We start from the raw sequence: 12,138 nt of genomic DNA, 5'->3' as shown, positions 1-12,138 counted from the left end.
ACACCATGGCCGCCATTTTGATGCAGCCCCGTTCAGCACCACTCTCTGGGCCCGGCCCTCCAGCCAGTTCCTAACCCAGCACAGATGCCCCTGTCCAAGCTGGGGGCTGACAGCTTTTTCAGGAGAACACTGTGGGAGACGGTATCCTTACAGCTTTACCTGCAGTGCTTCTTGCAGTGGGACCACAGCCCTTTGTCTGTGTGTGTGTTGGAATTTTACTCCAAGCTCAAAATCTTAAATTTCAAGGTTAGTCTTTTGAGCAATTACAGGAAGCTCCAACATGTACTACTGAAACCTATCTGCTCCCAAGTCAGCTTGAAATTTTCAAAACAAGGCAGCTATGGAAGTGCAAATAACTACTGAGTTACTGTATACAGGAAGCTAGGATCAAGTTCAAATAAAAGCTCTGGGCACCAGTTCTTAGCAACTGATTTTAAAGCAGTTGTAATCTTCAAAGCTATCTATTTATCTCTACAGCAGAGGCCCTGGGTATTGGATACCTAATGTGTAAGACCATTTGAGCAACCTTCTTTCACATTAAGAAAGTACTTTTCCCTTTGCCAGATTAACTGTTCAGTCCATTTCTGACAGATGAGATTCAGCTACATGGAATTTTAATACTGTCTTTCTTTTAAAATGTGTCCCTGTTTGTTTCCTTGGGCCCAAATGGAAGTTATAAGATTCTGAGGTTCAAAACTGGTTGTGTAACATTACACTTAATGTTTTTGTGGTGTTTTTCAGTAACTACTGGTCACATACATAAAGCACAAATAAATAAGTAAGAAATAGTTGAAATAGAGGTATAAACTTGTTCCCAAAGACTTTCCAGCTAAGGTCCTGATCCAGTAAAAGGTTTATGTGCTTAACTGTGTGTGCCATGTGTGGTTCCACTGACCTCAGTGGGAGGATTCACAGTGGTTTCGTATGCACATAAATCTTTGCAAAGTTAGAAGATAAAACTGTAGCATGACTGTTAAAATTTATTTTGACTTACTGCAGTTTCTTCTTCCATCCAAAAATATATAGAGTACTCCAGTTATTTTAAAGAACCTAATTAGAATAAGAGTAAACTGTAACATCTCATAGGCACCAGTAAGTTATTTTTTCCTAAAAGCAGGAAGCCGGAGTTCAAAATTTCCAAATAACTTTCATATTTCTACAGTTTAAATGTAAAGAAGCAGAACCCTAACAGCAAAAATCTACAAATCCTTAGCCAGGATTGCAGGTTTTTAAGGGACTATCCATGTTAGCTTCATCCAGTGTTGGAACAAGATACTCATCTGAGTACAAACCAGAGGTTTTGTGCATATTCTATCAGCTACATTTCCAGGACCATACTGCCCTGGCTCAAGCTGTGATTTTCTTATTATATGCCAATTTTCTTAATTTTCTTAATTTTTTTTTCTTAATTTTCTTATTATATGCCAATTTCTATTGGCAAAAAATTTCAAGTGCTTGTGGAACATTGTGTTTGTGGGGGGAGGCATGAGTCAGTGTGTATGAAAACCACCCTAAGAGGTGGTGTCTCAGAATTCCCTTCAGGTTGCTTCATCTTGGGGGCATCAGTGGGATCAAGCCATTCCTGGAATTTTATTCAGTGCTTGCTTTGGCTTTGGCAATGCCAAGAAAAGGCAAACAATCCATTTTAGAAGCTAGAACTGAGGGTATCTGATTTATTCTGTGCAAGTTTTATTAAATTCAGTTTTATTAAATCCATCCTTTCCTAAAGTATCTTTTAGACTGAATTTCTTAATGTTGACAGAACAAAGGCATTTAGCTTGAGGTTCGATCAAATACTACTGGCATTCCTGGAATGGAAAGTTTAATCTCTTTCATTGTCTACTTTTTTTTTTTTTTTTTTTTTTTTTTAATACCTTAAATATATTTTCACAGCACATCCAGCACCGAGGACAGGGACTGAAAACCTCTACTCCTTTAATTAGAAATACAGATCCATACCACAACAAAGACCCAATTTAAAATAGAAAAATAACAAAGTCTGAATGAATAATAATCAGAATATATTTATGAGGGAACCACTAATCTATAACTAAGCCTGAACTGATGAGAACTGAACTGAAAGCAGAGCTGTAATCAGCCAGGGAAGGAACCCTGATACTCTGGAGCAGATATGAAAAATAATTGTGGTTGACTTAAGTTCCAGTCCATGGGGGAGGAGGAAGGATTTTGAAAATGTGTTTTTTGGAGACTGTCTCAGGGAACGTGCTGCTGGTCAGCCAGAGCACAGTTAAAAACACCACGGGATCTGCTGGATCCCAACATGGTCCATATATAAATATATATAACCCCAACACTGAATACTTGGTCAAAATTTTTCCTTTTTTGCACACAATTTCATGGAACTTGGAATAGTTTGCCCAGGGAGGTTGTGGAGTCCCCATCCCTGGAGATGTTCAGGATCCACCTGGATGAATCCTGCCCTGGCAGGGGTGGCACTGGGTGACCCTCAGGGGTCCCTTCCAAGCCCTGACCCTGTTCTGAGTCCGAGATGAAGCTGCCCCCATCACTACCACATCACAAATGTCACTGGGGTGTGAACAACCAGTGTCACACACACAGCTGGCTGCAGAACCACCTCACCAACAGCCCTGTGTGGTAACTGACGGTGTGATACTGGTACTGGTCTGATACAGGTACCAGTGTGATACTGGTACGGGTGTGATCCAGGTACTGGAGAGATACATGTACTGGAGTGATACAGGTACCAGAGTGATACAGGTACCAGAGTGATCCTGGTACTGGTGTGATCCTGGTACCGGTGTGATACAGGTACCAGACCGGTGTGATACAGGTGCCAGAGTGATCCTGGTACCAGTGTGATCCCAGTACTGGTGTGATAAAGGTACTGGAGTGATCCTGGTACTGGTGTGATCCTGTAGTGGAGTGATACAGGTACTGGAGAGATACAGGTACCAGTGTGATCCTGGTACTGGTGTGATCCTGGTACAGGTGTGATACAGGTACCGGTGTGATCCTGGTACCAGAGTGATACAGGTACTGGTGTGATCCTGGTACTGGTGTGATACAGGTACTGGAGAGATACAGGTAGTGGTGTGATCCTGGTGCTGGTGTGATCCTGGTACCGGAGTGATCCCGGTACTGGTGTGATACAGGTACTGGAGTGATAACAGGTACCAGTGTGATCGTGGTGCTGGTGTGATCCTGGTACTGGTGTGATACTGGTACCAGAGTGATACAGGTACAAGCGTGATAAAGGTACTGGTGTGATACAGGTACCTGTGTGATCCCAGTACCAGTGTCATTCAGGTACCGGTGTGATTCCAGTACCGGTGTGATACAGGTACTGGTGTGATCCTGGTACAGGTGTGACAGAGGCACTGGTGTGATACAGGTACCGGAGTGATCCCGGTACCGGAGTGATCCCGGTACCGCTGTGACCCCATCGCGGTGCCCGGCGGCAGCAGAGCGGAGGACTCGGACTTTTCCTTCCTGGAGGAGCAGCGGATCAGCGATGTTGGCTCCAGGTGTGACGAGCTCAGGGACACGCAGCCCCCCGCAGCCCAATTAACCAACACTCATTCATTAACCCAATTAACCCAGCACTTGCTTCGCCGCGCTGGGCAGACCGGGTCGAACAGCACCACCTGGCGATACCTGGCACGACACCGCCGCCACCTCCCCCAGACGTCCCAATTCGGTTGGAAAGTCACTTTTATCTTATTTTTTAAAAAAACTTTTACCCGCGGCTCGCTCGGGAGGAGGCAGCAGCCCCGCTGCCGGGCGGTACCGGGCAGTACCGGGCAACCCTCCCCTAGCCCTCCCGCTGTCCGCAGCTCCGTGCGGGCTGTACGGACAGGAGGAGTTAAACGCTTCTCCTCAGCAACCTCCCCCGCCGTGCTGCCGCCTCGCCGCTCCTCACCCTGTACCCAGGCTCCGAGCGGGCTCCGCGGAGAAAACGCGGAGCGAAAGCTGCGGAAGTTCCGCGCCCTGCGGAACGCTCCGCGCGGGGCCGCGTTGCACGGGGAAGAGTGCGCGGAGGCACCGTGAGCGGGCGGGAAGAAGAGGGAGGGGAAGGGTCTGTTCCGCCATGGCTGTGGACATCACCCCCCTCTTCAAGGCCTGCGTGAAGACGGTGAAAACCCGCAACAAAGCGCTGGGGGTGGCGGTGGGGGACAGCGCTAAGGAGGAGCTGCTCAAGCGGAACAACTCCCGCTCCAAGAGCGACTTCACCAGCCGGGCCCGGGAGGTGGTGAGTGCGGAGGTGGCAGAAGAAGAAGGAGGAGGAGGAGGAGGAGGAGGGGGGGAGTGAGGGAGGACGAGCAGCAGCTCACGGCCCCTCAGCGCCTTCCCCCTCACCCAGGGCTCGGGCAAGGGAGGCCTGGGGCAGCGCTTTCCCTCACGGTGTGGGTGGGAGGGCGGCTGAGGTGGCGGCTCCGAGCCCCTCTGTCACCCACCCGGGTGTGGGAGCGGCCTGAGGGGGCTGTGGGGGCCGAGGCCCTTTCCTGAGGGGGCTGCTGATCCCCCAGCCCCCCTGTCCTCAGGTAGGGCCGTGTTTGCGGTCACACGGGTGTTTCCTCAGTGCCACGTAAGAGATCGCTCCCATAGCCATATGGGAATAATATTTGCAGTGTTTGCGTTGGATAGGAGGTCGTTACTATGAGTTCTGCGGGTTCATCTCTATTTTTTTTTTTCCCCTGTCATCCCATATGGGTAGAAAGCGTCGAGGTGTACAAATGGACACGTTAAAAGGTTAATCAGGACGCTGGAAGACTTGAAAAGGCAGGTAGGGAGAAGCTGAGGAATTGCAGACCAGCACTCCTGCCACTCCTCCTCTAAACCCAAGTTTTGGGGCAGGTCATTCTCCTCCTCTAAACCCAAGTTTAGGGCAGGTTATTTTCCTCCCTACTGAGTAAAAAACAGGGAAAAAAAAAAAAAAAAAGCTTGATACCAAGGCAAGGCTTGAATAATGCGTTTAATAAGGTACTAAACCATGTTTTTGAAAATGTGAAAGTGAAAGAATGCTTAGTGCATTCTCTGAGAAGACAGAATGCATATGTAAGTTTAGGGCTAAACAAAGTGTGCACAGCTGTGTTCAGTCATTTTCCAGCTTACAAATAATTTAGTTTTCAAGCACAGATATTAATGTCACATTTCTGTGCTCATTCTCCTTTTCTCAGTTCTGAGAAAGTGCTTAAAAATTTGCATGTTTTGTAACACTTGATGTTCATTGTTCAGTAGCTCAGTGATTGCTTTGAGGCCTAATCAAAGGCTGTGAGGTATCTGTTAGGGAAACATAAAAGAATTAAAAATTACAAAGACTTCATTTATATCACACTTCAACTGTGAGTTTTATAGTAGGCATCAAACCAGTCCATAAAACTATATCTTTGTCCATGAGGTCTTCATTTTCTTTCCCATTGCATCTCCTTGTTGTCATTCTAAATATTCCACCTTCTCCAGTGTTAAAGAAAACAGGTTCCTTCAGCCTTGCTCCAGAGTGGGGCAACTTTCTTAATTTTTAGCACAATGTATGTGTGTTAAATAATTGAATTTTGAAAAGGATAGAAATTTTAGCACAGGACATCATGTTAGAATCACAGAAATTATTTGGGTTGGAAGGGGCCTTATAGATGATGTAGATCCAACCCTCCTGCCACCTCCCACCAGCCCAGGTTGCTCCAAGCCCCATCCAACATGGCCTTGAGCATTTCCAGGGAGGAGGCATCCACAGCTTCCCTGGGCAACCTGTGCCAGGGTCTCATCACCCTCATAATAAAGAATTTCCTCCTAATGTTAACATTTATCTGCATCATCACCACAGCTGCACTTTTGTTATGTGCTGTTCATAACCCCAGCACTTGGGCTGATGCTGAGAGCAGGTTGTCCCTGTATGAGGGTTTAGCACTAGATGGTGTTTGGGTTCTTTGTCAAAGCATTTCCCAGTTTGCAGTAGCAGTGGAAGCAAGAGGAAATCTGAGGGTTTTAAGTTCCAGTTTAGGTGCTCTGTAGGTGTAAGACTTCTGCCCCATTGCCTCCAGAACAGTCTCTATGAGTTTTGGTTCCTCCCTCTCACTATCAGTGTCTTTTCCAAATGCTCTACAGCCTCTGATCAAGCTCTGTGTTTGCACAGTGGGTTTCTGTACTTCTGGTTCTGTTTCATTGCCCCTGGGAGATCCAGTTCTAAAGTCCTGATTTATATCCTCAAACTTAACATGATTTTTTAGGTCGATTGGAGTACAGCACAGAGAATATAAGAACATTGACTTCCATCAACATTGTGTGGGGAAAACAGTTTAGAGATGAGGGAATACGTTTTATGTGCCTTGGTACTTTACATTAGTCACAAAAAAATACCTCAACATTCTGTATTCATTTGGATTTTTCCAAAGGTGACTGTTTTATGCTCAGAAATATTGGCTTGCTGCAGTCTGTGAGAAACCAATGGAGGGTTTTGTATTTAAGTTGGTAACAAGGATGTTAAGAGGTTTTCTGAAAGGATTGTAATGTTTGTGTTTTGTATATAAAATATATTTGTATATATTATTATATACACTGTGACAAAACTGATGTTTGCTTATGGATGTTGTCTGAATCAAAGACCAATGTTATGGCCATGAACTTTGGATTTTCTTGCCCTGCCACTGACCCATCACTGTTTATTTGGTTTGAGTGATTTTTTTGGTCTGTCAGCTGTCTTGTACAACCCCTGGGTGTCTGATATGTAATTAAAGAAGAGTAATGTTACATATGGTGAGGGGTTTCTGGCATCTCTCCACCTCTTCACTGGTTACACACTGATTAGGGCCAGGTAAGAACTTGTCACTGGTACTGTGGCTTTCTTGTAGGGAATCACTTAACAGCCCTTGAGTTGTTTGCAATTTCTAACAGACTGTTAACATTCATTAGTTATATGTTGGGGCTTTTTGATCAGTTAAAACATAAAGCAGCAATTTTTTTCTCCCTTAGACTTTTCCAGTGTCATGGCTGTTTAAAATATCCTGTGTAGGAATGCTCAAGTTTGCATTTTATCATACTTCCCAGGTGGGTTCCCAGACAGCTGCTCCCCAAAGCTTCTCTGTCCTCCCCTCCTCAGCTGGGTGGAGGAGAGAAAATATAATAAAAGGTTCATGGGTTGAGATAAGGGCAGGGAGATACATTTACCAATTGCTGCCATGGGAAAACCAGACTTGGCTTGGGGGAACGAGTTTGTCACAAGTCAAGTCAGAATAGGATAATAAGAAATAAACCAAATCTTAAAATTCCTCCTCCCCACCTCTCCTTTGTTCCCAAGCTCAAAGTCTGAATTCTGGGCATGGGGAATGAGGGTTGCTGACACTTTATTACACATTTCCTCAGGAGGACTCCTCACACTCCTCCCCTGCTCCAGCTTGGGCTTCACTCCATGTGAAAAATTTCTCTACAGACCCCTCCAACACGAGCCCTTCCCACAAACCTTCCCTTCTTCACAACATGGGTCCCTTCCATGGGGTGCAGCCCTTCAGGAAGAGGCTGCTCCAGCTTGGGTGCCTCTCTCTCTGTGTCCTAAGGTCCTGCCAGGAGCCTGCTCCAGTGGGGACTTCTCACAGGATCACAGATTCCTTTGGATGCTGTCAGATGGGAGCTGATGGGCTCAACCTTGGCCATTTGGCAGGTCTGATGTGGAGCTGGCTGGCACTGGGAGTGGGGGAAGCTTCCAGAAGCTCTTCACAGAAGCCTCCCCTGTAGCATCCCCCACTACCAAAATGTTGCTATGCAAACCCCACACATTAGTTCCTTGGTATGGCATCAGATTTGAGATAAGGCTGAGTTAATTAACTAAGCAGCTAAAGAATAAACTAAGTTAAAGAATTAAACTGAGTTAATAAACTAAGCAGCTGAAGAATTTTAAGAATTAGAGCAGAAGTAGTTAAATAAAAAAAAACCACCTGGGCTTGAAATAAGTGCTCAGTAGCAAAAATAAATTGAGAGGTAGCATAGGCCTGGCTTATGTGACTCTTGTCCACAGCTTTCCATGCTCTTAAATCTAGAATCATAGAATCATTTAAAAAACAACAAAAACCTGCAGTTTTGGAAGGTGTTTGACACTTCTGTCTTAGGACAGTCCTAGAAAATCTGAACATTTAAACTTTCTGTGCTATTTTTTATGACAAAGATGAGCTGTTGGGAATATCATGTCAAATGTGCTTCTTAGTTATTGGAAAATATTGAAGGAATGAGAACCTTTTATTACTGATGACTGCTCAATGCATGCTGGAGAAATGGAATCAGGGCTGATACGGCCTGTTAGCAAGACTAAAGATGAATTAATGGTCAGGCAGAATTTCATGGTGGGCTTGGTTGCAGCCATGAATGAAATTTTGTGTTTTGCTCTTCTTTAAGGTTTCTCAAGAAACTAAAAAATGAAGTGTTGGGGTGTAGATTCTTCAGAAGTAATACCAGACATATCTTATATATATATGTATATATGACATATCTTGCCCCTGTGCTCAGCCCTGGGGAGGCCACAGCTTGAGTCCTGTGTCCAGTTCTGGGCCCCTCAGCTCAGGAAGGAGATTGAGGTCCTGGAGCAGGTCCAAAAGAGGCAACTGGGCTGGTGGAAGGACTCGAGCACAGATCCTATGAGGAGAGGCTGAGGGAGCTGGGGGTGTTGAGGCTGGAGAAGAGGAGGCTCAGGGGAGACCTCATCACTCTCTCCAACTCCCTGAAAGGAGGTTGGAGCCAGGGGGGGGTTGGGCTCTTTTCCCAGGCAACTCTCAGCAAGACAAGAGGGCACAAGAGGTCTCAAGTTGTGCCAGGGGAGGTTTAGGTTGGACATGAGAAAGAATTTCTTTCCAGAGAGGGTGATCAGACACTGGAATGGGCTGCCCAGGGAAGGGGTGGATTCTCCATCCCTGGAGCTATTTCCAAAGAGCCTGGATGTGGCACTCAGTGCCATGGGCTGGGAACTGCAGCGGGAGTGGATCAAGGGTTGGACTTGATGAGCTCTGAGGTCCCTTCCAACCCAGCCCATTCTATGATTCTATGATTCTATGAAAACATATCCTCAAGAGTGGAAAATTTGAAAGGTTAAATGTTTCTAAGTCTCTAAATACAAAATCTCAGGATAATCATATGTCTGTGTTTGAAGCTGTTGAATGCATAAGGATGCCAGATTCATGAGGTTGTAACATCTGTTGCTCATATAATTTCTGTGTATGGATTCTGCAGGATGATTAACTGATTCTTAAAAAAAAAAAAATTGGTATCATAGGCCAATATTCACATCAGAAATACGTTTGGGTGTTCTGTACAAATATCCAATGAGGAAGAAAAACCTGCACATCAGACTTGTGCCCAGAACTTTCACTAGTTCTTGTGAAAGCCAGAAAAATGACATTGAATATAATTTTTGAGCCAGCCTTCTAATTATAAGGCCACCTGACTTTGGAAGGATGCAGCTCTGGCTACACACAGGTGTTGTGGTGGTTAATAAAGAGAAGTCTGCACCCTCACTGGGAAATTTCTAGGGGTTTACAAATCAAAACAAGTTTGAAAAGCATTAGTAGTTTATTAGATTTAGATTTCAAGTGTAGGATCCCTCACACTTAATGCCATGGTAGAATCATATGGAAAAACAAGTTGTCCTCCAGAGTGGGGGATCCACTGCCCAATTCCAATATATGCAGGTACCAATCTGCTGATGCAGGGAGTGACACCATCCCTATTCTAAAAGTAAAATGTATATGAAATGTATATGAAATAAAACTGCATTTTACTGGAATATGACTGATTATATTGCTTCTAGTTCTGAGTCAGGTTCAGGTTTGTGTCTCCAGAAGCTATCAAATCATATCTAAGCTTTTTAAAAAACTGAGAAATACTCTAAATAATGAAATAGCCAGCTTGCTATATTAACTTTTTATAGGATGGGGGGTGTATTTGCCAGGCCTACAGTAGAGCTGAGTGGGACTTAATCCTGAAAACTGCTGTATCCAAGAGTTGTACCATTGAATTCTGTGGGCAGCCACCATCAAAGACTGCATGGTCACCTTGTTGTTGTAGCTGAATAGCTGATGCTAACCAGTGCTGTGAGGGAAAGGGCCAAAAATGGTTAAAATGGTGTGCTTTCATTTTTTGTTTATTTGTTTTATACTCCAACTGTAATAATTCTAACCTGATTTACCACAGGTAGTTTCTGTGATCACTTTAATTCTAGTGGTTATATAAGAATAACTCCCAGGAGAGAATATTTGGATGCAAGAGAAATACCTGCTGGCTATGGAATAACCAGTTACAGACTTTATTAGAAATTAATGCCTCTGCCAAATTTTGGACAGCAAGTGATATTTCAGTTCCCTTCTTAACTTTTAATGAGAGGTAAGATCTAATAAATTGGGCCCATGGCTGAGGTCATTAGAATGAATTTGGACTTCTCCCATGTACAGCCTTGACTGGCCACTTTTTTTTTTCCAAGTTCACCAGTAGTGCTGTTATTTTGCATGTGATTACATGCACATGGGTTTCCTTCCCCCATTTTCCAGGCAGAAATTTAAATTATACTTCTTGAAATGTGGAGTTGTAGTGTAAAGCTTTTGAATATTTCAGCTTTCTCTCTTCCTCTTTGCAAATCATGGCTTATGTTAGTTATTTCTTATGAGCATTTATTGTTCTTATTTCTCATTTCCTTGCTAGGGAAGAAATTTAACCTGAGAGATGGAAGGGGAAGGAGGTGATAATTTCAATTAGTAGAGGAGAAACACATGAAAAGCTGATTAAGGAAATAGCAGATGAAAGGTAAATTTTTAAAAAATATTTTTGAAGAGGGATGAAATGCTGACCTTGTTTAATGCAATGGGGCTGAGTGCCAAATCACTGACATTCCCCATGAGGTGCTTCTGGTTTTAGCAAAATTCACATTAGTATCAGTGGTGGGGGCATAGGTTTGCCATAGGGGAAGAGTTATGAACCCTTACATTTTGGGAAATGTCCGTGCAAATGTCTGTCCTTGTCTTCCCCTGCTTTGTTTATTTGATTTAAGGACATTCTTAACTCCATGGGAATTGTTTTCTGAGTATAACTGAACAGCAGGGTTGAAAGTTGGCTTGGGAGACAGCTTTCCTTGCTTGTCTGTTAGGCTTGTTTTGACTAACAGGACCTCATGTGGTGCTGAGGAAGAGTCCAAAAGTATCTGAGGCAGCATTTCTCATTTTTAGGATGCCTTATTTTCATCCTCACCTCCTTCCAGACTCGTTGTGGGAGGCTTTTTCCTGACAAACACTTGTTGGAGGACTTGCTTTATCATGGAGCTGATCCCTACAAACTCTTTCCTGACTGTGGTTGTCCATTAGATTGATCCCTCCTCTGAGCTCTTGATGTCCTCTTGCCACAGATAAGGAGAAAATGTAGGGAAATTTGCAGTGGAAGTGGAAAAAAACCTGAGGTTTCTAATGTGTAGCCTCCTTTTCTCAACCATGGGTTACATTAGCAGGGCATCTGAAGAAGGAGGAAGGCAAAGTGGCTGAGCCTTGGGCATCTGAAAAAGCTGGAGAGAGACAGTGGAATAGGAAGACAACAGAATGTGAGCAGGCTCAGCTAGAAGAAAATAGAATTATGTTGTTTGGAGACACAGAAAAACAGGGGGAGGGGTGAAGAAAGAGGATGAGTACCAGGAAATGATAGGGAGGTTATGACAGAATACATAGAAAGGAAGAGAAATGGGATGAAGATCAAAAATGAAGCTTAATAGTGAATTTAGTTGGTGCATGCTTGCTTTTTACTGTTTCTCTGAGTTCTGATTTTGGGTCAAGAACAGCTCATTATTTTGAGTACTTTGGTATTTTGGGTCAAGAACAGCTCATTATTTTGTGTACTTTGATACACTGCCACTACTAGAAGCTTTGCACTCTGTATTTATATTTTTAAAATTATAATTTCAAAATCCTTGTTTGGGACAGAAATGAGCTTAAAATAAGCAGAATCTGACTACCAGTGTGATTTGCTTGAGATTTAAATCTTGGAATTTATTTTTCCACGTATTGCCAATGAGGCCAAAATAAAGCTAATTTCTCTGGAAGTCAGTAGCTTTCAGGTTCTGATTCCCTTCCTTCTCCTCCTCTTTTTTTTTTTTTAAATCAAACAAGTTTGGTGGATACTACTCCAGGTAAGAACTTACCTGGG

At 43.9% G+C, this 12,138-nt stretch overlaps 1 protein-coding gene across 4 annotated transcripts in view; it reads left to right on the top strand.

Annotated features, from left to right (window-relative positions):
- The first annotated feature begins 4,035 nt into the window (after nucleotides 1–4,035).
- Nucleotides 4,036–12,138, top strand: part of STX18 (syntaxin 18) — a 63,679-nt gene continuing 55,576 nt past the window's right edge. For 3 of the 4 annotated variants that reach the window (XM_071743971.1, XM_071743968.1, XM_071743972.1), the window contains exon 1: nucleotides 4,050–4,231. In XM_071743971.1, coding sequence (XP_071600072.1) covers nucleotides 4,070–4,231 — 162 coding nt within the window. In that variant the 5' untranslated portion in view covers nucleotides 4,050–4,069. Of the gene's footprint in view, nucleotides 4,232–12,138 lie in introns of all 4 variants that reach the window. The other variant, XM_071743967.1, reaches the window with a different exon arrangement.

The sequence above is a fragment of the Heliangelus exortis genome, chromosome 4 (genome assembly GCF_036169615.1).
Source record: "Heliangelus exortis chromosome 4, bHelExo1.hap1, whole genome shotgun sequence".
NCBI classification, from domain to species: Eukaryota; Metazoa; Chordata; class Aves; order Apodiformes; family Trochilidae; genus Heliangelus; species Heliangelus exortis.
The sequence above is the reverse complement of the archived record's forward strand: the minus strand, read 5'-3'. Positions and strand labels throughout refer to the sequence as shown.